Genomic DNA, 24,545 nt, shown 5'->3' on the forward strand with positions numbered 1-24,545 from the left:
TCTTTCTGTGCGCTGGTTTTCTTCAACAACACATAATTAACTGAACAGTGTGCTTTCCGAAAGCGCGCACACGTTTCCCGCAAGCACTGGCCGCAGCTGCAAGCAATTACGTGCTGAATTGCTCTTGGCACGACCAACACCCTGAGCTGAGGCTGCAGTAGTACTTGCAAGGCTTGCAGCGTCCTTGCGGCATGGGCAAAAGGCAAGGGTGTGAGCGAGGAGAGAGCACCATATCACAGTATAACACGCCGCCTTGCTCCTGAAATCTCCATTGCGCATGTCCGTGTCTTTTTCACGGCAGCTGCCAGATGACGGCACCAGTATCTTCGGTCGTGCGTTCCGCGCTTCGTATTTCAATTGTCCATTACTATACCATAAATTTCCTAAATTGTAATTTCCATGAAGTGTGTAGCACGGTTTGTATGAAGGATGTCATGACAAAAACAATGTACTCCTTTAAACGTCTCCCCGCAGGACCTATGTGAATTCGGGACCGCGACGTTACAGTTTAGCATAACCCGAAGCACTTCACGGTTGCCTGCTTTACATCCCTGTGCAAATTGAGCGGATTAAACACTGCGATTAAACTAGTTACCCGGAAGCTGGATGGCGTCGAGGATATTGAGTGTCTCCAGGAGAATTGCCCCCTGCGTTGGTAGCGGTGTAGTGTACACGCATAGACGTTTCTGATATGTGGTGTAAACAGGCTCCACCTCTAAGGGTTCCGTCGAAGCTAAGTGATCAGCCAAGTCCTGGGGGGATAGAACGCCCCCCGCTTTTTCCACTGCTTTCACCAGATTCTTCGCCACGCAGCCTTCGTAGAATACCCGAGGTCCGTCTTTTGCAAGTCCCTGGGGAAGAGGAAACAAAAGTTTGTTTACCTAGAAATTTGCCGGCGAAGCTCGTCACCAAGCAAGGAAACGTTCAGAGTATTCTATGAGACTTCTTTTAGGCCGAATAGAACACGCTATATTATAGCAAACTCTGCGTTCATTTCTAACGTATTCTGGGCATTCGTTAGGCTGACGAGCCATTGATTTAATCTCCAAAAGGTTTGAAGATTTCATTTTCATAGGGCATCGGGATAAATAGATTCCTCGTTACGGAATTTGCCTTATATAATTATCACAGATAAAAATTGTCGTTTCTAGATATAAACTGCCCGGTTATTCTAATGGGTCAGTGAACACCAACATCCGGTGTTAATAAAGCTACAAAAATCTTACTTTGGTACATTTGAGACAAGAACTCCAGTTAACTTCCAAGACTGCGTAAGTGCTCAAATGATTAATGCTAAAGTATAAATAAGTAGTTGCCATTGGATCGAAAATTTCATGTACGGGAAAATTTATATAGGTTCTATTAGCTCTTATATTTCCACTCCAGTGTGTGCGGCCTTGTAGTGGTCAGACGGGTTCGGGCCGTAATCAACAATTCCGGAGTATGCAAAGAGAGTAGAAAATGACACATATGAAAACGTGTCCATTAATTTCAAAATTTTCGAGTGTACCCCGCTTTTTTATTAATGCACTTGGTTTTTTGGGGACACCGAAATTTGGCGCGAGGGAAATATTTGGTATCGTAGGGCCTCCGTTGAACTTACCGAAAGAGAACTGGAACTATTTGGGAGGCCTCCTAATTTTTCGAGAATGAGGAAGAAGTGTGCACGTGTGCGTAGTGTAGATACGGTGTTTTGTGTTTAAGTGTGATCGTTACAAGATAGATACGTCTCACCACTAAAAACAAATCACTTAAAAGTACAACATATCTTTGTTCGTGTTCTACTTCTCAAACATTTTTGGCTAAAATGCCTTTGATACAAATATACACAAAGTGCGGATTTTTTTAACCATTCGTCCACAATGAAATTAACTTCTAGCACTCTCTTAGCAATGAAGTACACACACCGCAATAAAATCACCTGCAACATCACCTGCCCGTCTCTTCCAGGCCTATTTTTGGTATCATCAAAATTCTCCTTTCCACTTTCAGTACTGTTGTACGAAGTTGGTATGTAAAGGTTTTGTACTCTTGTGGCGTCTACGTACCTCTAGAAGAGCAGCCAGTGGCTGATTGATGCAGGTCTCTCCGAGAGGGGGAATCTTATCATCGTTCAAAAAATGCCGTACCCCGGGCATGCGGAGTACATTCTGGTAACGATATTCCCACGCCATATGCTTCATTTTGTCCATGGGGTAGCCATTCTTCGCTAAGCTTATGGCCGGCGAAAACAGGTCAAGCATGCATAGCTGCAACGATGCGACACAAATATTAAGCTCTTTCACAGGTATGTCCTGTAAAAAAGTTTTCTCAGCGTGCTAAATTTTTGTGATGATGCTAAAAAATTCCAATAAAGGGGATAGGAAAATATTATTTAGAGTGAAATAGAAGTGTAAATTTTACTTGTGAGGCTAGACAATCACGGTAGAATTTTTATTTCAGGAAACGGGATTGTTCGCGCCCGGAAGAGTTCGCCATGCAACAAGAAGCGTTATGGAAAGAAATGCAGACATAAAAGGTAGCAGGTTAGCACATGGGCACAAAGGGAAATTTGTACACCTACCGATGGGCAGTCGCCATCGAACAAACCCAGCACTGAGGGGTGAGCAACGAATATTGTTGGGATGGGAGTGCTTTGATAAAGAACTGAGCATGGCTTTATTGAGGGGGACTTTTTTTGTTCTTGAATCTGTGGAATCTCAAGTAACTTGTGCAGCGAGTGCACACTCACGAATATCGCCCCATGTCGTTTTCCGGGCTAGGCGTTGGTGATCATAACTATGTTTTACGGCGCACACCCCTGTCGGTGATTGCTGATGCCGGACAAAGAATGCGGCATCGGCGTTTTCTATGCTCATGTACGGGTTAAGCAAGTGACAATGTGGTGTGCTCCACTGCGGCAGTTTATTTTTGGAAAATACTACGGGGCGAATGGATGTAAAAAGCCCGCTGTTGAACTCAACTCAAAGCCTCAAAGTGTTTTACGCCTTCAGATAAAAATTTATGCAGGAACAGTACTCGAACCGCGAAACCCCCAATGAAGGCAAAGTGACCTCAGACCTGTTCACCAACCACACATAAACATGATCCGGATATTTCGGCGTAGGACATTTTGGTGAAGGACGTGTAGGCGCGGACATTTTGGTGCACGGATATCTCTGTGCATGGGCATCTCGGTGCACAAACTTTTTTGGTGCATGGACATATTGGTACAGGCCGTCTCAGTGCGGAGATTACGTTGCACTGAATGTCTCAGGCGTTCTTGTAGCATTGTAGCATTAATAGTTTTATATCGTCGGACGGCTTGATTTTAACGTTAGAGAGTTGTGTTAGGCCGCTATGTGCGGAAACGAACAGTAAACCTACCCAGATAATCAAAGCCTGAAGCCCCGTTTCGGTGATAAATGTAATAATCGCGCTTGTTAATTTCGTTGAGTCAAAATTTTAAATTGTAATATTCATTTGAACAGCCCCGATCATTATTTCAAGGCATTAAGGATCCGTTTTTGTTTCTCTTTACACTTCCCCGACCTCAGAGAGTCACAAAAAACAAAAAGGACGAAAATCAAGCTAGCTTTTTGGCATGTCTGCACTCCACTTTCAAGATTTTTTTTATTATCGGAGTCGTTACATTCGGCGTTGGTTCTACTTAAAAATACTCAGCAATCGTACTCACTGTGGCATTGCTAAGGATATGCAGCCGGAGTGGAGTGGGGGAGCTAGGCATCGCGTACCGGACTCCTCGGTAGGAGCTGCCATTTGTGCCTCTCCAATATGTAAAGTTGGCGTCGAAAGTGACAGATGATTGTGTCAGCACTACCTACACCAGTCTATTGAAATTTTCTTCCAAATAATGCCATGCACCGTGCATTGGATTCGTTTATTTATGTTTCTGCTTTTTCGCCCGGCTACGCCGGGATGTGTTATCTGTTTGCCGATTAAAGCAGGTGTTCAGTATTTTGTATACCGCACTTGTAATCGGAGTCGTTCGAAGTAGCGTCACCAGCCTGGAATTATAGTGTTTGATCTGCAGTATTCTCGATGTGATGCGTTGGATACCGTGAACTCCACTCGGCCCATCGGATTTGCAGGCGAAAACTGAAAATAACACACTGAAACGAAATCCTGGGGAACCAGAAACTTGAAGAAAGAGGCTGACTGCTGGGGTAAACAATTATGATGAGATAAAATAACGGCAGAAAATATGTATTGACGATTGAGGTAGAAGACCTAAAGTCTTGGGAGGTGAAGGGGAAGAACCCAGGAATGTAACGACGTGTGACACAATCGAGCCTTCGCAATGTTTCTGATCTACACTATCCGTACCAAAACGATGAATTCGAGACGAGGCCAAAAAAAACAGAACTGGTTACAGCAGCTGGTGACAATGGCCCATACAGAACAATTGATGATATTTTCATCATTACGGGGGGCAACCGCGTGTTTTTAAAAGCTACTTTCATTGGACAGTTAGAGTGTGCTCTTGTTAAAAAAAACAAATAGTTCTAGCAACGTAACTTCGTAAACACCGGCTGATGTGCGTGCGACAAAAAAAGAGTGGATGTAAACCATATACCTTAAAGGAGCCATGAAGAAAAAATACAAGTTGGGTTTACTAGAAAGACTGCTTAGTGCTGATAACAACGATACCAATATCATCGCAACCTTCGAACAAATGACGGAGATATTGAAGAAAACGGTGGAAGCATTCGCGACCCCCTAGCCAATTATCCGCAACTTTTCTTTATATGTCACGGAACCTTGTTTGTGCGATGGGCGGCAGCCTAAGTGACCTGTTGCGACGACAGATAACTGCACCTTTGTAATGGGGCCTCCAGTTCCATTTCACGCATCACATCACTTGAATGCTAACGTGCAAACGCACGGAAAATTATGTTTCATTGTTGGCCCGTCTGACGTCATTCCTGCTCATAACACGTCACTGTGGCGCAAAATTTGAAAGTTTTCGATACTTCTTAAATGTTTTGTAGCAAAACCATCTTCTGTGGCTGTAATAAAGCTGAGTGGGATACTCAATTCTAGTTTCTTCAAATTAAACAAAGTCGTATTTTCTCTTCAAGGCTCCTTTAAGAATATCCACTAAAGAATGTAATCAGTGGCTGAATTACCGGAATTTCCTTAACAAGGATTCCTGAATGAGGCATCTATCTATTTATGCCATCAAAGGATTTTTTTTTCATAACCCACATTACGCCAAAATGAAGTTGCAACGGCTGCGTCAGACAAGCAAGGTCGCGATTAGTATAGAATTTTATACTATAGACTTAAGTATAGACTTAAATATATCAGGAAAAGAATTTAATCAGTCGGCTGAATAACACGAGTTTCCAAAACCAGGCATACATGTGAATATGCCTTCAGTGGATTGGTTTTTAAAATGCACGTTACGCGGAACTGAACCTGTAAGGTCTGTTTCAGACAATCAAGCACGAGATTATTCATTTGCCTAAAAGCCCGTGCGCGAAAATGACTGTCGCCTGCAGCGAAATCTCCAGCAGCGAAACGTGCTGCAAGGAAATGTCCTGGACCCCACATCAACGTGCTTTCCGAGTCTCAATGAAACGCGATTCAGTACTGGCAGGGCGAAAGCATTAGGGCTTCCCCTCGTTATACACGCTGGTGCCTCGCGTGTTTGTCAATTTCTGTCTAGGAATCACCAAACCAGACATTCAAGCTGCTCAGTGCAGATTTTAGAATTGATAGGATTAGCCAAAGGTGATTCCAGCTGTCTTCGATTCGGTCAAGGCCTATACAGCGATAGCGGTTCGGCTACCTCGCCCAAAATAACCAGGTACAATACACATATACCCGCATCGCCCGATTTGCCGGTAAGTTGGCAGCTGCTATATGTGTGTGAGAGAGACAAATAATTTCATTTTGAAAGTAAAGTTTATATGGAACGCGCTCGTTATGGCCACCGGATCAAAGCTACGACTACCGTGGCGGCTAGGTCAAACGAAACTAGTTCTACCGCTGGATGTGACGCCTACACTAGAGCACGCCTTATTGCCCAGATGCAGCTCCGGCCAGATAAACTCCACAATGAATCAATCAATCAATCAATCAATCAATCAATCAATCAATCAATCAATCAATCAATCAATCAATCAATCAATCAATCAATCAATCTATCTGCCTATCTGTTTGTCTATCTACCTACCAATAAATCAATCAATCAATATTTCCATTCAATTTTATTTATTGAATGATATTGAGGTGCGGGAATACGAATGTAACATAAATCATAGTGTTTTCTGCAAAATTTCCAGTTTATTAAAATTGGTCTGTGTATATGGGATCCAAGTCACCAATATCGACTTTATTTTTGATAACTGTAGTGTATCCAGAAAGATGCACATTCGGTAGGCAGGATTTCAAACAACGCGGTAAAATACTTGCTTAGTGATTTACTTTGTCACTGGGTATCACTGAAGGGTTACACCCACCTAAGCCAGAACAGTAACTCTGGCATAGCTACAGCTGCTGTGAAGAAGTAAAGTGGTACCTTTCCGTAACGTTATCAAAATAAGTAATTGAGGCGCAGCAAGCGATAGTTTATTTAATAAATACATACAAAGCTATGCCGGTAGTCGAAATAGCACGTGGTAAAAACCTTCAACGAAGGTAAACTAAACAAGGGCAACCTGACGCCCAACATCAACAATCGTTGTGCGCGCGTAATTTTTTGCATCAATATTTTTTGTTGATGAGCCATTGGCGTTAATATGAGTGCCCTGTTCTGGTGAGCCCCTCTGCGTTGACCATTCCTTACAAGGGTAGGACAACTTCCAAGCCGATGGATGTCAAATTGGCAGTTTGTCTTTTTTTCTTGTTTGCGCTCGACTCAAAACGAGAAAACCGTTTTAAGAAATCACCTTACAAACCGACCTAAGACCTTGGTCTTCTGCAAAGAAGGTCGTCCTCTTAAAAACATATAAAAAATAAGATATTCCGAAACAGAGAAAAGCGCGATCTGGGCGTAGGCCATTAATGAATATCGCTGTTTGATCATTTTTGACATAAAATCAAGTAACTGCAACAGTATTTCCCCTTACAGAACTGTGTCAAAGAGTAACTGTGGTACAGTTACAATTTTCTTTAGCTTAAAAGTAACTAGTTTCCGATAACGGGTTACTGGGACCTGGTTACTTCCCGAGCCAGCTGTGTATGTGTTTTCTGAAAAAAAAACGCGCTTGATATATTCAGACTAGGTGCTTGAATTGTTTTATTGGTCGTAGACGAATGTTTTTCATGGTGTAATATTGCCGGAGGGAAGGTTTCTTGTGGGTTATTTTTCTGAACACACTTTGTTTGAAAATATTAGGCTTTTGTCAACTTTTTGCATCAGAACAGGCAAGATGGAAGTCAATACGTAGAAATAATTTGTTCTGAAGAGATCGTCTCTTGATTGATGACCAGGTTAATAAAGTATTACTTAGTATGAACGGAAAGGTCAGATGTATGCGATTAATACATCCTGAAAACAATAAGGGAATGCCATAATCATGTAATAAACAGTTGGGACCAAAAATTTACCCTGACCTATAAAGGGTATCTACATTTTTTGTTTTTATTTTAGTTTTATGTCCAATACTGCCAGTCTCAATCGAGGCTCGTAGAGTTCAAACAGGACCGTCCCAGCACTCGTACTGTTCCAGAACAAGAACAGCAATGGGCATTACACTGGCTAGTAAAACAAGAAACAACAAATATACAACACGTAGTACGGAGTGGCAAATCACGTATTGCTTGTTCTGGACCCTTTCTATTTTATTTGGCTTAAGATTGCGCGTGAAAACAAACAACGTTGCCCTATTCGACACTTAGGGCCGCGAAAATGGTGTGTAGTGTAGCGAAATGGTATGCCACAGTGCGAGTCCGAAGTACCGTTTAACAAAAAAACTACTTGCCTAGAGAAGTTTAAAGGACGATTTCGATGTTCAATTAATGTATCCCAATGTTTGATTTTCAAATCCCAATGAAGATTGGTTGTTAGAACGGCAGCTAATATTTGTGATGGTTAAATTTATTAAGCTCGCTTCGGTGAAGAACGCGAGAAAGGTTTAAAGGGTTTTTTGCTGCATTTTTCATGCAAGCTCTTCTTTTATAGATATTTAGATATTTAATGGTAGATATTTAAAGATTTGGGAATTTTTGGAGTGGTATATTAAGAACTAGTGGTCTTTCGAACAGTTATTTTTATTTGTAAATGATGCAGTCGTCTGCGAACAGTTAAATGTTACAATTCATGCTAAAGGTGATGCTAAATAAAATTAGGAATAACAGAAGTCCAGGGACTGATCCTCGAAGGGCATTGTAGGTGACGGTAGCTGTATTGGGTGCAGCTATATAACAAACACTGTGTTACAATCGCTGCAATGGAATTATTTTGAACCATGCTGTAACAGGTCCCCCCTTCGCCCCCCCCCCCCCCCCAATGTTGTGCTTAAAGGGACACTGAAGTGAATTTGTCAAGCTCCCGTTTTTGCTTGCACTGCGTAGACTGGCTCAAATTAGCACACTTTTCGTCGTTTATCCGGTTGACAAATCGGTAATTATTTTACAAAGCGCGAAAGAAGAAAAACTACCATGCGCGGTTTGCGGCGGCCGCACCAACTAAGGCTGTGACGTTGAGAGGAGGGGTGCCGTGATTGGACGATGCCCAAGGTTAGCAATCACACAAGTTTCGGTTTCGGTTCTGTAAAACATAACCAATGGCTTTGTTGGATGGGCATTCTCAATATCTCAGTAATCATCGTACCGCGCTTCTGCCATGTTGTCGGCTGTAAAATGCACAAGATAAGCCTCCCAGGACGGCTTGTAGTCGTAGCATTCACTAGCCGAGACCTACGCAGTGCATGAACGCCCTCCGCGTACCCGCAGACGCCCAAATGTCATGCGCTTTTCCCCCATATTTGGAGCTTGCCTCCCTCATGCCTGTATCGTAAAAAGCGTGTTCGCACCAGGTCAAGGGTCTGTTCATTCTGGCCTGTGCCCACTGCCTGCAAGCAGTCGGTGCTTATGGCAACAGCACGCCAACGAGAACTCGCTAGCGCGCCAGTGCCAGCCTGCGCGCGTTTTGTGAACTAGTTCGTGTAGCCATGAACGTTGCGGCCCAAAAAAAGGTGAACTCAATATAGAAAACATCGGCGGAAAACAAAAAAGTTAACTTACAAAAAAAACAGCACGTACCCGCGGGGATTCGAACTCGTGAGTCGCAAAACATTTCGGGTGAATTCCTAGCGCCCCAGACTGCTAGGCCACGGAGCGGGACGCGAATGCCTTGCTAATATAGGGTATATATTGTACAACCGGTTTACACTTTTATTTAGTTTTGGCATTTCAAGCCGCTTAGGTGTATATTTGTTGTACTGCGATCGTGCAGTAAGCGTCGCCCGAGTTTCCACAGTAGCTCACGTCTAGCAATTGCATTTCGTAGACGGAAAAGCGTTCGCAGATGCGTAGTCGTGCTGCTGACCGCTGTGCGTGTTCGCCCAGCGCAAAAAAGTGCTTCCCGCGCCCTAGTTTTACGCTGTACGGTAAAAATATCAGTTGATTTTATTTGCTTAGTACCTATATTGACTTCGCTGACTCTTCTCCCGCCTTCAAGAGGCCTTATATTTTCCTACTGGCGTACCAGTCAGCGAAGCATCGCATGTGCAGCGCTTGTGTGAAGCGACCTTGACTTGGAGCTAGATACAGTGTACAAACAAACCAAGTAAAGAAAGGCACATTCTTCCATTCACAAACGTGTCCTGGCTTCGTTTCAACTAAGCGAACGAATTGCGACCAAGCAATTTTTTTTTAACCTTCTTGATTGCGACGACCCGCCGGCGGCCGGCGGACGAAACGCTGGGCCGACTGACTCTGTCGGCCGGGGAGCCGTGCAGTAGCGCAGCCGTGGCGCAGCCAATTGCCAGCTCATCCCCTCCTGACGTCACACGAAAACGCCACAGAAAATGGGCGAGCGTAAAGAGAGGAGGACAGCGTTTTCGAATTAGTTTTTCTACTAAATAAAATCGCGTAAACGCGCCTAGAGTGGTCGAAACATGGCCTGGGGACTCCGGACTACAATTTGCGCTAGTAATCCCGCAATGTTTACATGTCACTTCAGTGTCCCTTTAAGTTTTGAGATGATCTTTGCGGAGGTTAAAAAGTCCAATATTTTTATGAAGTTTAACACAATTGCATCTGTTTGACCGAGGTTGTTGAGGGTTACCGCGAGATCGTGTACTCTGTCGGTGTGCTGGGCGATGGTTAAAAAGCGACCTGGGAAACCACGCTGGTAAGGAATAGAAACGTCTTCGTTTTACAGAAAGCATGTTGTGTGTCTCAATGTGATGTTTTCATCATTTCGCAATATGTACAAATAGGAGAAATTGCTAGAAAATTAGATAGTTGTGCCCCTGGCGGGTATGTTCATTGTTGCAACTATGACTATTTTTAAGTCAGCTGGTAACTGAGCAGTCGTGAGAGTTGTTGTGTATATGAGTCACTTTTCCGAAATTGGGGGAGTCCACGTAAAGCAAATTCGACGAAAACGCGAAACTTTTTCGCCGGTTTATATGCCGCGCTGTCGAAACTATTATATGTTATGCTTTACATGTTCGCTAGCAGTTTATGGTAACGAGCATTGAAAAATTATACAGTGAATGTCAGAAATATTGTGATAATCTCTTTGGATTTGGCTCCGATTGAATTGAAAGAGTGAAGTTTATGTGGGGTTCTTGTCTAAATGGACTTTGACAAATGGTGAGGTGGAGAGAGAGAGAGACACAGAGAGAGAGAGAGAGAGAGAGAGAGAGAGAGAGAGAGAGAGAGAGAGAGAGAGAGAGAGAGAGAGAGAGAGAGAGAGAGAAGCTCTTTATTAGAAAACAGTGTGTTTAGCCGGCGTACAATATCACCTTCATGCTACTCTGTTAGGGTGTTGGTGAGGTGGAGTTTGTGCGGAAACGGCAATGAACATGGGAAACAGGGCTTTAAGAACAGCATGACTACGCAGTGAAGAAAGGTCAGTCCTCTCGGCACCATTGCAGCTATTTTAGAAATTTTCCCTGGGGTAGCTTTCTTGAGCACGCCTGAAAGATCTCACGTAGTGAGCACGCTCTGCATTACCTTGCCATGAATTTTCAGAACGCTTCACAATCGCAAGAAAGCTGCTCATACCTTCTGCTTCACCTTAATGAATTGGTCGTACCATCCGAGAGGGGGGGGGGTAATAAAGTTAAAGCAAATTTCGGGGCTTGTAGGCAGCGGCAATTTAGTGAAGTACTAGAAAGGTAAATGCGGGAGTGAAATATATAAATATATCGAGAGTTGCGCCGTAGGGCGAGATACACGGTTTTTTATCATCTCTCATTTTCAACTATTTCTCTTGTTCTTCCGTTCACTTTTTCACCGACGTCTGGCGAGAGATCTTTCCCCATGTTCTAGTTGATGTTTCAATACATGCACAGTAAATTAAAACAAACCGGGTGGGGAGTTTCATTGGGAGTATGCTCCGGTAATTGCTCCGCCAGAACATCGTTTACTCCGTACTACTGAGTGTAACACGCACTATATGACTAAACCCTTCTTCAACCAAGGGATGGTGTAAATCGGCGCGATAACAAACCATTGCTCCTACCAAGGACGAAGTTAAGCACATAAACTACGAGACGCGAACGAGAGGGCAGTCGTCAACATGGCCGCTGCTCTCGGTGGACGTGCAGCGAGACTGTGATAACCGATACAGAAAATGTCGCCTGTCACGTGCATTTTCTAGAATGTGAAGACTCTGCCGCCTAAAAGGCCTTCAAGAAAGGATTGTATCAGCAAGATCAACCAAGACTCTTGCGGAAACATTGTGCGTGGCGCACGTTCGCTTCGCGGTGGTGGAATGTGGCGGTGTGTGCGTGCGGGACCTTGAACAGCATACTTCAAGTGGCATTCGGATCAAGAACCAGCGTAGCACTCGTCGATGCATAAAAGTGTTGCGGGTTGACAGAGAGAGAGAATAAACTTTATTTGAGCCTGCAGGCGGTGGGGCGCCCTTAAAAGGGGCAGAGTTGCCGCGACGCGGCCGCGACGTCGTTACGATAGCACCTCTTGAGCCGCACCCGGGCGCGCTCTACGAGGTCGGGAAGATCGTACCCCCTTCCCCGCGTCGCACTCCGGCCGCTGCCGTTCGAGGGCCGCCATAACATGCTGGACGGCCTGTAGCTGGGTGTTTTAGTCCTCGCTCGTCTTCGCCGCATTGTACTGCGGTGGGAGCGTAGTGGTAGGTGCCAAATGTCCGGCACCTGCTCGGGGCGGTTGCCGACGCCAATCATGACCAAGGTGAAAAGCAGCACCGATATCACGGATCCCTCGGGGGTTACCTCTGCTGCCAAGTTGCTTCTCGGGTAATTGGAACCCACCGGCACACATTTGCGTGTAGCGGCCAGTGAGGAAGTCCCGCATTTATCCGTACGTCTGCCGCCCCATGTTCAAGTGAGAGACTTGCGCCAGAATCGCAGAGTGCCGGACACTATCAGTCACTTTGGAGGTCGAGGCCCAACACCGCCTTGTTGTCCCGGGCATTGACCGTGTCGTCGATCACCTCGTGCATAAGGAGGAGCATGGCATATTGAGTGCTCAGGTGACTCCGAAACCCTACGAGTGAGTCGGGGCAGAGTTTGTTGTCTTCGAGATAGCGCTGCTATCGGTTGAGGAGGACATGTTCTGAGACTTTTCCCACACACGAAGTGAGCGAAATCGGCCGGAGATGGTCGATACTGGGCGTTTTGCCCGGCTTCGGAATTAGGACTGTTCTGTCCGTCTTCCACTGTCTCGGGAGGTGACCCGAATGCCAGAACTTGTTATTATAGCGCGTTAGCGCAGCGATAGCCTGATCATTGAGGTTCTTAAGGGCCTTGTTCGTCACTCGGTCGGGGCCCGCCGTCGATTTGCAGTTCAGAGTTTGCAGGGCTGCCCGCACTTCCCAGACTTCGATGTCCCGGTCTAGCACGTCGTTGGCAGCGCCGCCTTATTCCGGGTGCTGATCAATAGGGGAATCGGGGAGATATTTGTCCCATTAGGTGTTTGCTCACTTCGAACTCGCCCCGCTCTGCGATGGCTTTGTGAAGGATGCGAGCGAGGGTGTTCTATTGGTAGCCTTTTGTCTTAGTCTCATCGAGCAAGTGCCGGAGCAGTCGCCATGTCCTACCCTTATGTATCTGGCCATCGGCTGCTGCATACCTCGTGCCACTGTTGAGCGCTGAGCGATTTGCAATCCGCCTGGATCTCGTGGTTGAGAATGGCGACTTTCTTGCGGAGGCGCCTGTTGGTGCGTTGCTTCCTCCAACGCGCCTGTATGGAACGCTTGGCCTCCAGGAAGTAGGCGAGTCGGCTGTCCATTTGGCTAACGCTTTCGTCAGTCTCGATCGTTTGGGTCGCCTCGGCCAAGGCCTGCATGACTGCTGCTGTCCCCGCCTCGATGTCTTCGAGTGCCGCACTTTCCTCAGGTAGACATCACCTGAACCTATTCCAGTCGGTGAGCTCGTGTGTGCGGGTGCTCTGCGCACTCTTGGGGTTCAGGAGTGGAACGCGCACTTCGAGAACGTAGTGGTCGCTCCCGAGCTCCTCGCCCGTGTTCTGCCACCGCGCCCCCGGAGTGGGAGCTGCCGTTTTAATGAAGGTGAGATCCGTGGTAGTATAACGGGTGACTGATGTACCGATACGCGTGGGGTACGCCGGGTCCGTGAGCAGCTGCAGCCCGGCCTCAGTTGCGTCCTCCAGCAAGTTACGGCCTTTGAAGGTCGCTTTCGGGTTACCCCAGTGTTTGTGTGGCGCGTTGAAGTCGCCCCCGATCAGAAGTGTGCTACCCGCGGCTAGTCGGCCCGCTCGATAGAGGAGCGCCCGAAACCACTGCTTGCGGTGGGTCGGATTGCTGTACACCATGACGAGAAGGACACGTTCTGTGTGTTTCTTGCCAACAATCACTTCCAGCGCGCAGTGTTCAGCACTGGGTGGACGCGCGTGCGCCCGATACCCAGAGAGCTGCGGCGGGACTCGCTGAGCGTTTCCTGTAGCATAATAACATCGGGCTTACGGTTGAGATTTCGGAGGTATTGCTGTAGTATGGCTCTCTTGCCCACGTATCCATTGCAGTTCCAGTGCCATACCAACAAGTCTCGTGCGGGTGAGCTCATTGCGAAAAGTACCCGTGCGTTGGTTGCTGATTAACCGGCTGGAACTGCTGGGGGTCCCCACCTAAGCCTATGTGCGACATTAGCATTTGTAGTTGGGTTTGCATTTGCATGATCATGATCTGCATGTTACAGCACGTTTGTTCTAACTGCGCGATGCGCTCGTTCGACATTTTAATGAAGGCGTCGGTGCGTTCCTCCAAGTTCTCAAGCCGTACTAGTAGCTTCCGTTCCTTGGCGGCCTCAAGTGCCCTGCGCTTAGGTGTCGGCTCCGCTTCCCGCTGTTGACTTCGTGGGTCCTGTTCTGGTCGTGCCTCCAAGGTGGCTGCCTCTGCGGCCGGCGGGCTGCGTGATGGTGATGAGTGCCGTTCGGAGGGCGCTTGCTGCTGTAGTGTAGGGCGTGGAGTCCGTCCAGCTTCGTGTTTATGTCCGCGTTCATGCGTTCAAGTTCAGTGTTCTTCTGGTGTAGTTGGGCGTTTTCGTTCTGGAGGGCCTTCCTTGCGGTGTCTTCCGTTTGGAATGGTCGTACAGGCGTCTTGGGTGTTTGAGGGTATCGACACAGGCGACTCGTTCATGGGTTACCGACGGCTGTCGGGCGCTAATTGTGCTGCGCTTGCTGGTAGAGCGGTGTCCGCTGTTGCCGCGGGTTTGCGACCGCGATCTTTTTCATTTGTTCTCGGGCGATGCGGGGCGCAATGGCGGGAAATCGGCAGCTGTTTTGTATACCGGGAAGCGTTGGCTGCCTGGAGCATCCATCTTGCGGTTCCACTGCCGGCGCTTGACAACATAGCGCACCTTGAACTTGTTTGTGCACTCGCGAGATCCGGTCACGTGATGGCCACCAAAGAGCTTGCATTTAGGCGTGCAATGGCGGTCGTGATCCGGGCTAGGGGTAGCCTCGTCACATGCAATGCATACGCGGATGTCAGGGAAGGGGCATACGTCGCTTCGATGGCCGACTTTTCCGCATAGCCTGCATACATCGAAGTGCTTCCTGTATTGGCCGCACCACCGAGAACCGGGCCGTGTTTCACATATTTGGGGACATTGGGCCCCTCAAACAGGACGATTACCGCTGTCGTGTTGCCGATTCTGTGCTTGTAATGCCAGAGGGTTCGCCTCATTTACGATATTGGCATTGATCTCGGCGGGGGAGTCCTCGACCGCGATTTGTCTGATCACACCCTTCACGGTGTCTTAGTGTGCCGCTTGATACGCTCTGACCTCGTAATTCCTGCCTGCTATGAAGAGGCCTTGATGCTGACATAGAGCCCCGCTCGGAAGGGATCAGGGTTCTCACCACGATGATATTTTGCGCCAGGTTAGTGCAGATTGTGTCCGCATTTGCTTCTTATTTCGGGATTCCTGCCGCTGCGACTACGGCGGACATGATAATCATTGCCTCGGTCCTCGCTATGTTTAGGCCTCCACGTGGCCGCACTATTATCTTGATATCGTTCTTTGGCAGTATCGGTGCATCGTGCTGCTTTCGTTGCCGCTGCCATGGTTCTTCTGGAGTAACTAGCTCGCTCTCGCGCTCTCGACGTATGTTCAATCGATGGGGACTCACTGGCTTTCGAAGCGTCGTCGGCGGCAGGGGCGCGCTTGGTGCGCTTGCCCTTTGTCGTCCATCCCGCCGTATCTCTGGGAGTTATGTCGCTGCCTTGAACTCCGATGCTCGTGCGGCCGTCCTGGCTGCCGAGCTGCAGATTCGAACTCCTATCTTCCTTCGGTGCCGTGCTAATATCCATCGCCGTGTCCGCGTGGGCCATACCGAGCGGCGTTTAGGCCTAACGGCCGGTGCCGGCGCTCCCGGGGGCCATACTACAGCTAGGCCTCGGCTAGGCTTAGCGGTGCGGCCACGCTGTGCACAAGAAAATCGTTCGCAAATCGAGTAATTCCCGTACCACTTGGTCGACTGTGGTGTCAGTCGGTGCCGGAGATGGTACCACCCACTGTGGTAACAATGAAACTTCGGTATAGGATAGTTAGCGCTGCGATAATTGGCATATTAGCGGGAGCCGACGTGTAGCGCGTCTGATCTCGCCGGCCTCCTAGCGGCCAATCCCCTCCTAGCGGCCAATCCGGCTTGAAAGCAACTAATCATCTTACACATCAGTGTGCATGTCAAAAATGGTAAGGAGGTTCCCTGCCCGGTACTTCGTACTTCGATAGGCGCATACTCTACATACGCCGTGATGTTTCTCATAGCCTGGAATTTCAACTTTGATTTAAAGATGCTAGAGACGCCGAGTGTGCCTAGCTGGTAGTGGCGTGAAAGTGAACGTGTTTATGTCTGGGTGCATTCTATCACTAAGACCTAACCGCCTAATGTCTTCATTTCATATTTTATAAAGAAATATTCCAGAAGCTGCACTCTGCTTCAAACTGGAGAGGAGTCAGTCAAAGGGAAGATATTTTTTGCAATAGCCCCATGGTTTGCAGTGTTCAGTTTACATGTTTTTTTTTTTTGTAAACCACATAATTGTACAAAGTAACGATACATGGATATTATTTTTAGTTGTTTTCCTAACTTAATGTCTTTAGTTCTCATTTATGCTCATAAGTTTCCAGTGACCGAAAAGGTGTAAATGCGCCGTGAACACGCCGCGATGCCACAGCTTCAAGGAGACTCGACCGGCTTCGCCCTGCGCCGCGCGGGGAGAAAACCTCCGCAAACGTTTATGGGAAGGTTCATGAACGTCGCATCGTGCACACTGATGCACTGCCGTGCGCCCCGCGGTTTAGGGAACACGATTAAAAGAGTGGGAGATATACGCACAAGAACAAGCCTACTGGCACGGAAAAGATGGGACTTTACGCAGGTTCCTAGGTGCATTTCAATGTCGTCATCTTGTTTATATTCTCGTAGTTTATATCCTCTTTGTTTTCTTCGGCCTTTGTGATATTCCTACATTTCGGTCATGTATGAATCCCCTGCTTATTTTTTTTTTGGCGAGTCGCCGTTTTTCTTTTGTCTTGAGACGTTGAATGTGACTGGCGTGGATTTTCCGTTGGGATTCTTTCTGACGTGGCTAGCCACGTGATTATTATAAACTGTGGTATACAATTGGTAATACTGATACTAGCTAAATATGATGCTACTTTGTTATGTTGTTTGTTTTAAATAAACCACATAGTTTAAAGAGGAAAGAGATCGAGCTCCCGCTTTACAACGTACAGTCACTCTCTTTGGAATTCGCGTTAATGAGCAAGTGGAACAGGTGCAGATGGCATTAGCTTCTTTTGGAGCTCTATACAAAATATATGGGGGTTTATACGAACCCAAGCCGCTATCACTATGGGGCACGCCGTGATAAAGAATTTTTGGGCCCCGGGGGGTTTTGAACATGGCGAAAATATCGACACGCAAGATTTCTTGTTTTTCGCTTTAATCAGAAAAACGCCGCTCTGGCCGGGATCAAACCAGCCTCCTTGGCTCAGTAGCGCAACCCCACTTGGCCGTCGCACGGCTGGGAGCTGCATATATTTTCGACGATGTTTTATGTTTGTTCAACTGATTGGTATTTGATTTGAGTTTGATCCTATTTATTTCCGATGCGAAGTTAGTCTCTATTATCGTATTTACTTCGTTTCCATTTACGTGTTTGAGCATCAGCTGATGCATTTTTGAACGCAATTATTATGTTATTGTGAGGTTGAAGTGCGACAAAGAAAGAAATGTCTGTTTTGTTCTTTACAAGCCTCGGTACTGCCCTGCTCAGCGCGGTTCTTAAAAACATGAAATACTTTACTAGACACTCAAAAACACCATTATTCTTCGTGGAACTTTGGGCGACATAAAATGATTCACCGTATGCCTAAACACTCCCGGCTTCATTCTTCATTAAGAAAACATTGCGTTTAATGCTAGATAAACCACCTATCTTCATTGGGATAATGGACAGCACCAAATACTCTGCAAAATTTTTTGAAAAGCACCCCTCCTCAGCGGAGTACTAAGAGCAAGAAATACTCCGCCAAATGCCCGAAAAGAACTTGTAATGCTGGGGGAGTTTACAAAATACCGCCTCTCAGTGGAGTTAGCAAAACGCCGTATACAGACAGCGCTAGAGGGCAAGCCATTTACTCCATATCCAGAGTATTTTTGTTTACAATGTGGCAATCCAGCTCCGAAAGCAAAAACTTCTGAAAACATCTATGAAACAGTTTAAACCGTAAAGCCAAACTCCGGTTGTGTGAACGGACGTGACTAGTTTTGATCCGTGAAACAGGAGGAACTGGCTCATAGTCTACACGAACTATAATCTGCGTACAGGTTAGCAGTGCGTAATCTCACCTATTTTCTTGCTGCCTCTTTTTATGGGAATGTTGAAAATTTTCTCTTGTAAGTGCAGTGCTATCAGACCTAGTTTAGTTTCGGTTATTGAATCTGGCTCATTTTGAAAAAAAAAACGCCTCATAATTCGAAATTATCGCTCCGCAACTCCTTGGGGATATTGTCCATGCCGTTGTATTTCTTGTGGTCAGTGGTAATTAGAAGCAATAAATTTCGGCTTCTATTATACATAGCCGTCTTATAGATGGATGCGCATTGGAGCCTAATTGCGGGAGTGCGCCGTTATTGAATATGAACGCGGAGTGGAAGTAATTGTTAATCGTATTATCCCTCGCTGTATTTTTACCAGTGGTGTGGCAATGCAGTTTTATACTTCTGACGGTTGTTATCATGAATATTGACAGTCTCATTTTGCTTTAGTCAGTGGCATTTTTAGGTTTTTTGCATCACATTATATTCTACCATTTACGGATGAACATATCTGCAACGAGACGTTAAAATAATTTGAATATTCTCAATATTAAGAGGAGAAATGATTTTGAAATCCCCTAATATTCTACCAATTACTGATGTACGTATATTTACCGAGACTTTAAAATAATTCTACTCATCCTAATATTAAGAGGAGAAACGATTTTAAAGTACCCTTAATTTTCTTCATGTGTCAGTGGAGACAATAACAGCTGTTAAAACGGAAATACATTTTGTTTTGTTACGCCGCCTAAATTAATGTACGAGAGATAAAATCAAGCAGACACCCAGCTTTGCAACGCACGCGTAATTCATCTTTCCTGAATAGAAGCGGAATTTCAGCGGTAGTCAGCAGCTCCTCCACACCCACCCCCGTGAGAGGAAATAGTTAATATCTGCTGTCCTCATCAATATATCCTGTTCGAGGGTTAACTAGACCGACCAGGCAGACTTAAAGAAAAAAACACCACTTTCTCTAGGGACTCCCTGCTCACGTTTACCGCACTTTGAAATGAGTTGACACCCAGGATATCTCCCCAAAAAGATATTATTGCAGCGCTGCGTTCCCAGCAATTCAGTCGGTTTCTAGAGCATGCGAGTTGGGTTTATGGGATAAGCAATGTATAGTTGTTCCGGCGTGCTACTCAGTGGACATGTAGAACCTTGGGGTTAAACTCCTGCGGCTGCCTTGAATATATGACTTTAGTTTGGTTGCCGTAGGACCCATGCAACCACGGTAAGGTACGTGGAGCAAAAGGCCGCTCGTTATGGCGCCTTTACTTATGTTTAAATTATTTAGTTTTTGAAAATTGTTCAACTCATCACTTCACTGAATGAAAACGAGATCTCCAATTTTATGCTCAAACAACTTACTTTGGCGAAAAAGATTGGTGTATTCGAAGTGCCATTTTTTGCTTTGCGTGATCTGGTAAAACTAAACATGAAGTCGTTACCGCCTCTATTACCTGGTGACTGTTCATATCATAGAAGAAGGTATATATTTTTATCCTAACTTTCTTGCAAAACAGTTTAAAGGGGCATTTTCCGATGGGCAAAGCACAGTATTTCGCTGCCTATGTACCGCATAACGTAAGAGGGGATAACAGCACAGGGTCCCTACATTTGTTGTCCTTTGCTTGGCTACTCGAATTTTGGAATTCGTAAATATTACAATATCTTCGTTTTTTAACCTCTAAATAACATTGCTCTGAATATTTTGCGAGACTGAAGGTATGGCCGTGATTTTTTCTAAGGGGAAGGTATTTGTCGCTACACTCTTCAAATATTATCTCCGAGCCACTCAAAAGCAATAAATTGTCGCGGCCAGACTGATCCACGAAATTGTTTACTCGGTCATTGTTGTTGCGAAACACCTTTAATATCCTGGTTGCCGAGAGTTGTAGTTAGTTATGTTAATGTGGCAATAAGATCAGGCACCAAACACCATTGTTTTTTTTTAACAAGAGTGACTACTGTGTACCGGTATGTCCTGCTGGAAGTAGTCTAGACGGTCAGCCAAACGGAAGGTTTTGTCTATCCTGGTGTTTGTGGCTTTCTGGCGCTGTACTGGGTCTGGTCCACTCGCATATTACCAGTGAGTAAAAAAGTGGTCACATGCAGCGCTACACAGAAGTAAGCGAATGGCAACAGGTGCATAAATGGCTGCTCTTTTTTCTTGGTAAGCGATGCGGCATATACCACACCTGCGCGAGGAAAATATTGTCATGCGGTGCATCGTATCAGCACAGCTGCGAACCCACGGAGCACAGAATGCTCTGTACGCACGTTTAGGTGTCGTTGCAATACCGTTCCTGAAATAGAGGACGAAATGTGCATGCGAGGCCTCTAGAATGACAAGTGCAGTGCAGGATGTGGGAAAAAATGATGTCAGGGTTAAAAAGTCCACCGACTGTGTTGCTTGATGTTTACAGCCACAGCGGTTCAAAATGCTGAAATGCCGGCCAAACTTTTTGCGCAGCGTTGCGACCGCACTGGTCTGTCAAAAACGTAGTGGCAGAGGGCACAAGTACGGCTTATTTGCTAAAGGTTTCGCTGAGCCAGCCATCTTATTCGGCGTTCTCGGGACCCGGTGTCGGTTATCAGTTGCTCTTAGATAGGAAGGGCCGCGGGCTGATTTGTCGGTTCGACATAGCGGGATTGGCTTCAGAAAACGGGGCGTAAGGTGCTCACATACCCGTTTCCCTTCCATGGTTGTGGACTACGGCAGCCGTTGCAGAGGGGTGGCGAAAACTACGGTCGCAGCGAATATGACCATAGTCTATTTAGGTGTCATCAGCTTAACAAGCTTGAAAAATTTATAGCGCCTTCTCGCGCCCGTGTATATAGTTGTGTTTGCAGTGAAGACATACTCTTGCATTGGTGGGCTTCATGTTAAAAGTGTTAAAACTTGTTTTCCGAGTGGAAATGATTGAAGCGGTATAGCGTACGTGTAGTTCTATGATTCCACAGATGTTCAGGCACTTCAGGAAACGCAATCGAAGGAGCTGTGCGTGTATTGGCCTTCCTCGGATGGAATGAACAGCGGCAACTATTTCTGTGGCTCGCTGTTCCCCGACCCGTTTCAACTTACGCTGCAAATGAAACGGTGAACTTTGTTGCCTGATGGGTCACATTCTTGTGCATATGCTTCAAATCGCCCCTTTGCGCAGATCCCTTGCGCTGTAGCTGCAAACACAGCCGGCATAAGTGTAACCCAGCTAAGCGCCAGCTGCGACCATGTGCTCCGGAATGGTTTACGAAGAACTGTGGGGCGTGTCTTAATATCGGAGGCGTTACCACTAGCGCTTAAGCCACCAACTTTGACTTACGTTCACGAGAAAAACATATACGCACCCATGCTTCCACCGACGGATGTGTAACAGTTATGTCTGTCGGCACTGTGTTTCTGTATCGATTTGTGAGGCTTTGGCAACAGAACTCAAGATAGCGCCGAACGTGATACTCCTCCTCCCACTAAATTTAAGCAACTTACCGCCACCTGTTGCTCACTGAACCCCAGTAAGCGAAGATCGCGTAGCAAATATGCGGTATCTTCTGCGACGGAAAGCCTGTGCTTACATAGCTTTTTCGGCATTGTACAGCTGATGACTAGGATAAGTGTCGTATGGCCATGCTGAACAAGAGGGCCATGACATTGCGTTCCGGTGGCTTCGCACTGACCGCGGCATCGTCGCCAGCAAATGAGCGGAGACTACGGGCAATTTCACTCATCAAAGAATGGAGACCATATCTACTCCGTTATCCAGGACCGACGCCGCTACGGGTCTGCGCAAACTTGTCCGGCAGATAAGAAAGTAAATAAGGATTACATAGTACAGCGGTGGCGTAGATGTAAAGCATCCGCCTCGTGTTGCAGAAGGACCGTCGTTCGAATCCCGGTGCAGGACGATTTCCACCGGAACAAAGAAAATGGGCGTGGTCATGAAATTGCAGAATGAGGCTCTGGGTGCGGCCTGACCATGGCGACCATTGCCGGTAATGCACTCCCTCACCAGAGCAGGATACGCTGCCCTCGTGTAGCAATGAATGAGCCAATTAACCCATGGCCCCCAGTCTTTACTGGCGGTGAAGCAACTGACCAAGGCGGCGGCCACACCTGTGACGCAGCAGAAGGTGCTCAGAATCCCTGGAGCCGCACATGTCGCCATTGGAGTCTGAACCTGGCAACGTTTACCGCGAGAACTTTATGTTGCGAAGGAAGTCTAGAGGTGTTGTTCGGGGAATTAGAGTGCATAAATGGGATGTAATAGGGCTTACTGAAGTTAGGAGGACAAGTGAAGCCTTTACCGTTCCGAAAAACGGTCATGTCCTATGTTACCGTGGTCTAGTGGCCAGAAGAAAAGTGGGAGTGGGACTTCTAGTCAATAAGAGCATAGCTGGCAACACAGACGAATACTACAGCACTAACAACGGGTTGCCGGTCTTGTAATTAGGCCTAATAAGAGGCACAAACTCAAGGTTGTGCATGGCTACGGTCAACATCGAGCCACGACGACCAGGTAGTTGAATGATTCAATGAAAATGTGGAATCGACGATGGCTTGAGCAAAAACAATGTATACCGTAGGATTGGGAGACTTGAATGCTGAAGTAGGCAAGAATAAGGCTGGAGGCAAGACAGCTGGAAACTATGGTTTAGGCTGTAGAAATAGCCGGGGGACCTACTAGTCGACTTCGCAGAATGGAATTATCTAGGCATCATGAACACCTTCTTCTGCAAATGGGAGAGCCGGATATTGACGTGGAGGAGCCCGAATAGAGAGCATAAAAATAAGATACATTTCATAATATGGGATAACCCTGGCGTCCTGTAGGATCTGGAAGTGCTCGGAGGGGTAATGTGTAATGACCACCGTGTTAAGTTCTCGAATTAGGATAGATTTAAGGAGCAGCGCTATCAAGCTAGTACGAAATAAGCCGATGAACGAGCTAACAGTAAGACGCAAAGATGAAGAACTCAGGATCGCGCTGTAGAAAATATACTGAGCTCTTACCGAGGAAGCAGTTTGTACGACACAGGAAGCTAGCGACAATCCTACACGCATTATAACAGAGTGTGCAGTAGATGTCGGGGCACGGTGGCTAGACAGGATGCTCGTCAACTTTCCCAGGAGAAGGAAGACCTGATTAGGAAACGGAACACCATGAGAATTTCCATCTTAGCCGATAAAATAGAACTAGCGGAGCTTTCGAAGTTAATCAATAGGCGTAAGACAGCTGAGATATGAAAGTACAATATGGAGAGGATAGAATATGCTGTAAACATTGGAGGCCGCCTGAAAGCAGTGAAGGGGCTTCTAGGCGTCAGGAGTAATCAGATTTATGCATTTAAAGAGACGCAAGGCAATTTTATCAGAAATAGTGTGAAATATTCGTAGTAGCCGAAGGGTTCAGCAGAGATATGTGCAGTCGCCATGACATCCAGGATAATGCCGAACGAGAAAGGAGTTGAGAGGACATAGACATCTCACCAATAACTACCGAAAGGTATAGATGGCTTTGAAAGAACTTTAAGGTGGCAAAGCGCCATGTGAAGATTAGATAATAGCAGACCTCTTGAAGGATCGCGGGCAAATTGTATTAGTAAAACTGGCAAACCGGTACACGGAATGCATAATGACAGCGAATGTACCGGAATCTTGGAAGATTCCAACATCATCCTAATCCACAAGAAAGGAGACATGAAAGACTTGAAAAAGAACAGACCGAAGAGCTTACTGTCATTCGCCTACTTGGTACTTACCTAACAGAAAAGAATCGCTAACAGAACTTCTGCCACCTTAGAGTTCAGTCAACCTAGATACCAAGTGGAGTATCATTAGGTCTAACAATGGACCATAATCACACGATAAATCAGGTGATAGAGATGGGTGCAGAATATACTGAACCTGTATATATAGCCTTCATAGATGATGAGAAAGCATTTGACTACGTCTAAACCTCAGCAGTCATTCAGTTATTACGGAACCGGGGTGTAGACGACCATTATGTAAGAATACTGGAGGATATTTACAATGGGTCCACAGCTACCATCAACCTTCATTAGGAGAACCATAAACTTCCTAT

At 46.3% G+C, this 24,545-nt stretch overlaps 1 protein-coding gene across 1 annotated transcript in view; it reads right to left on the reverse strand.

Moving 5' to 3' along the window:
• Window positions 1-442: 442 nt before the first annotated feature.
• LOC144165112 (scoloptoxin SSD14-like) overlaps window positions 443-24,545 on the reverse strand; it is a 33,610-nt gene continuing 9,507 nt past the window's right edge. The window contains exons 4-5 of the mRNA XM_077695226.1: window positions 2,049-2,249; window positions 443-851 (exon numbers count right to left, since the gene is read on the reverse strand). Of these exons, the coding sequence (XP_077551352.1) occupies window positions 588-851; window positions 2,049-2,249 (465 nt within the window). The 3' untranslated portion in view covers window positions 443-587. The remainder of the gene's footprint in view (window positions 852-2,048; window positions 2,250-24,545) is intronic.

The sequence above is a fragment of the Haemaphysalis longicornis genome, unplaced genomic scaffold (genome assembly GCF_048455015.1).
Source record: "Haemaphysalis longicornis isolate Haplotype H1 unplaced genomic scaffold, Haemaphysalis longicornis Haplotype H1 scaffold_14, whole genome shotgun sequence".
Taxonomy (NCBI): domain Eukaryota; kingdom Metazoa; phylum Arthropoda; class Arachnida; order Ixodida; family Ixodidae; genus Haemaphysalis; species Haemaphysalis longicornis.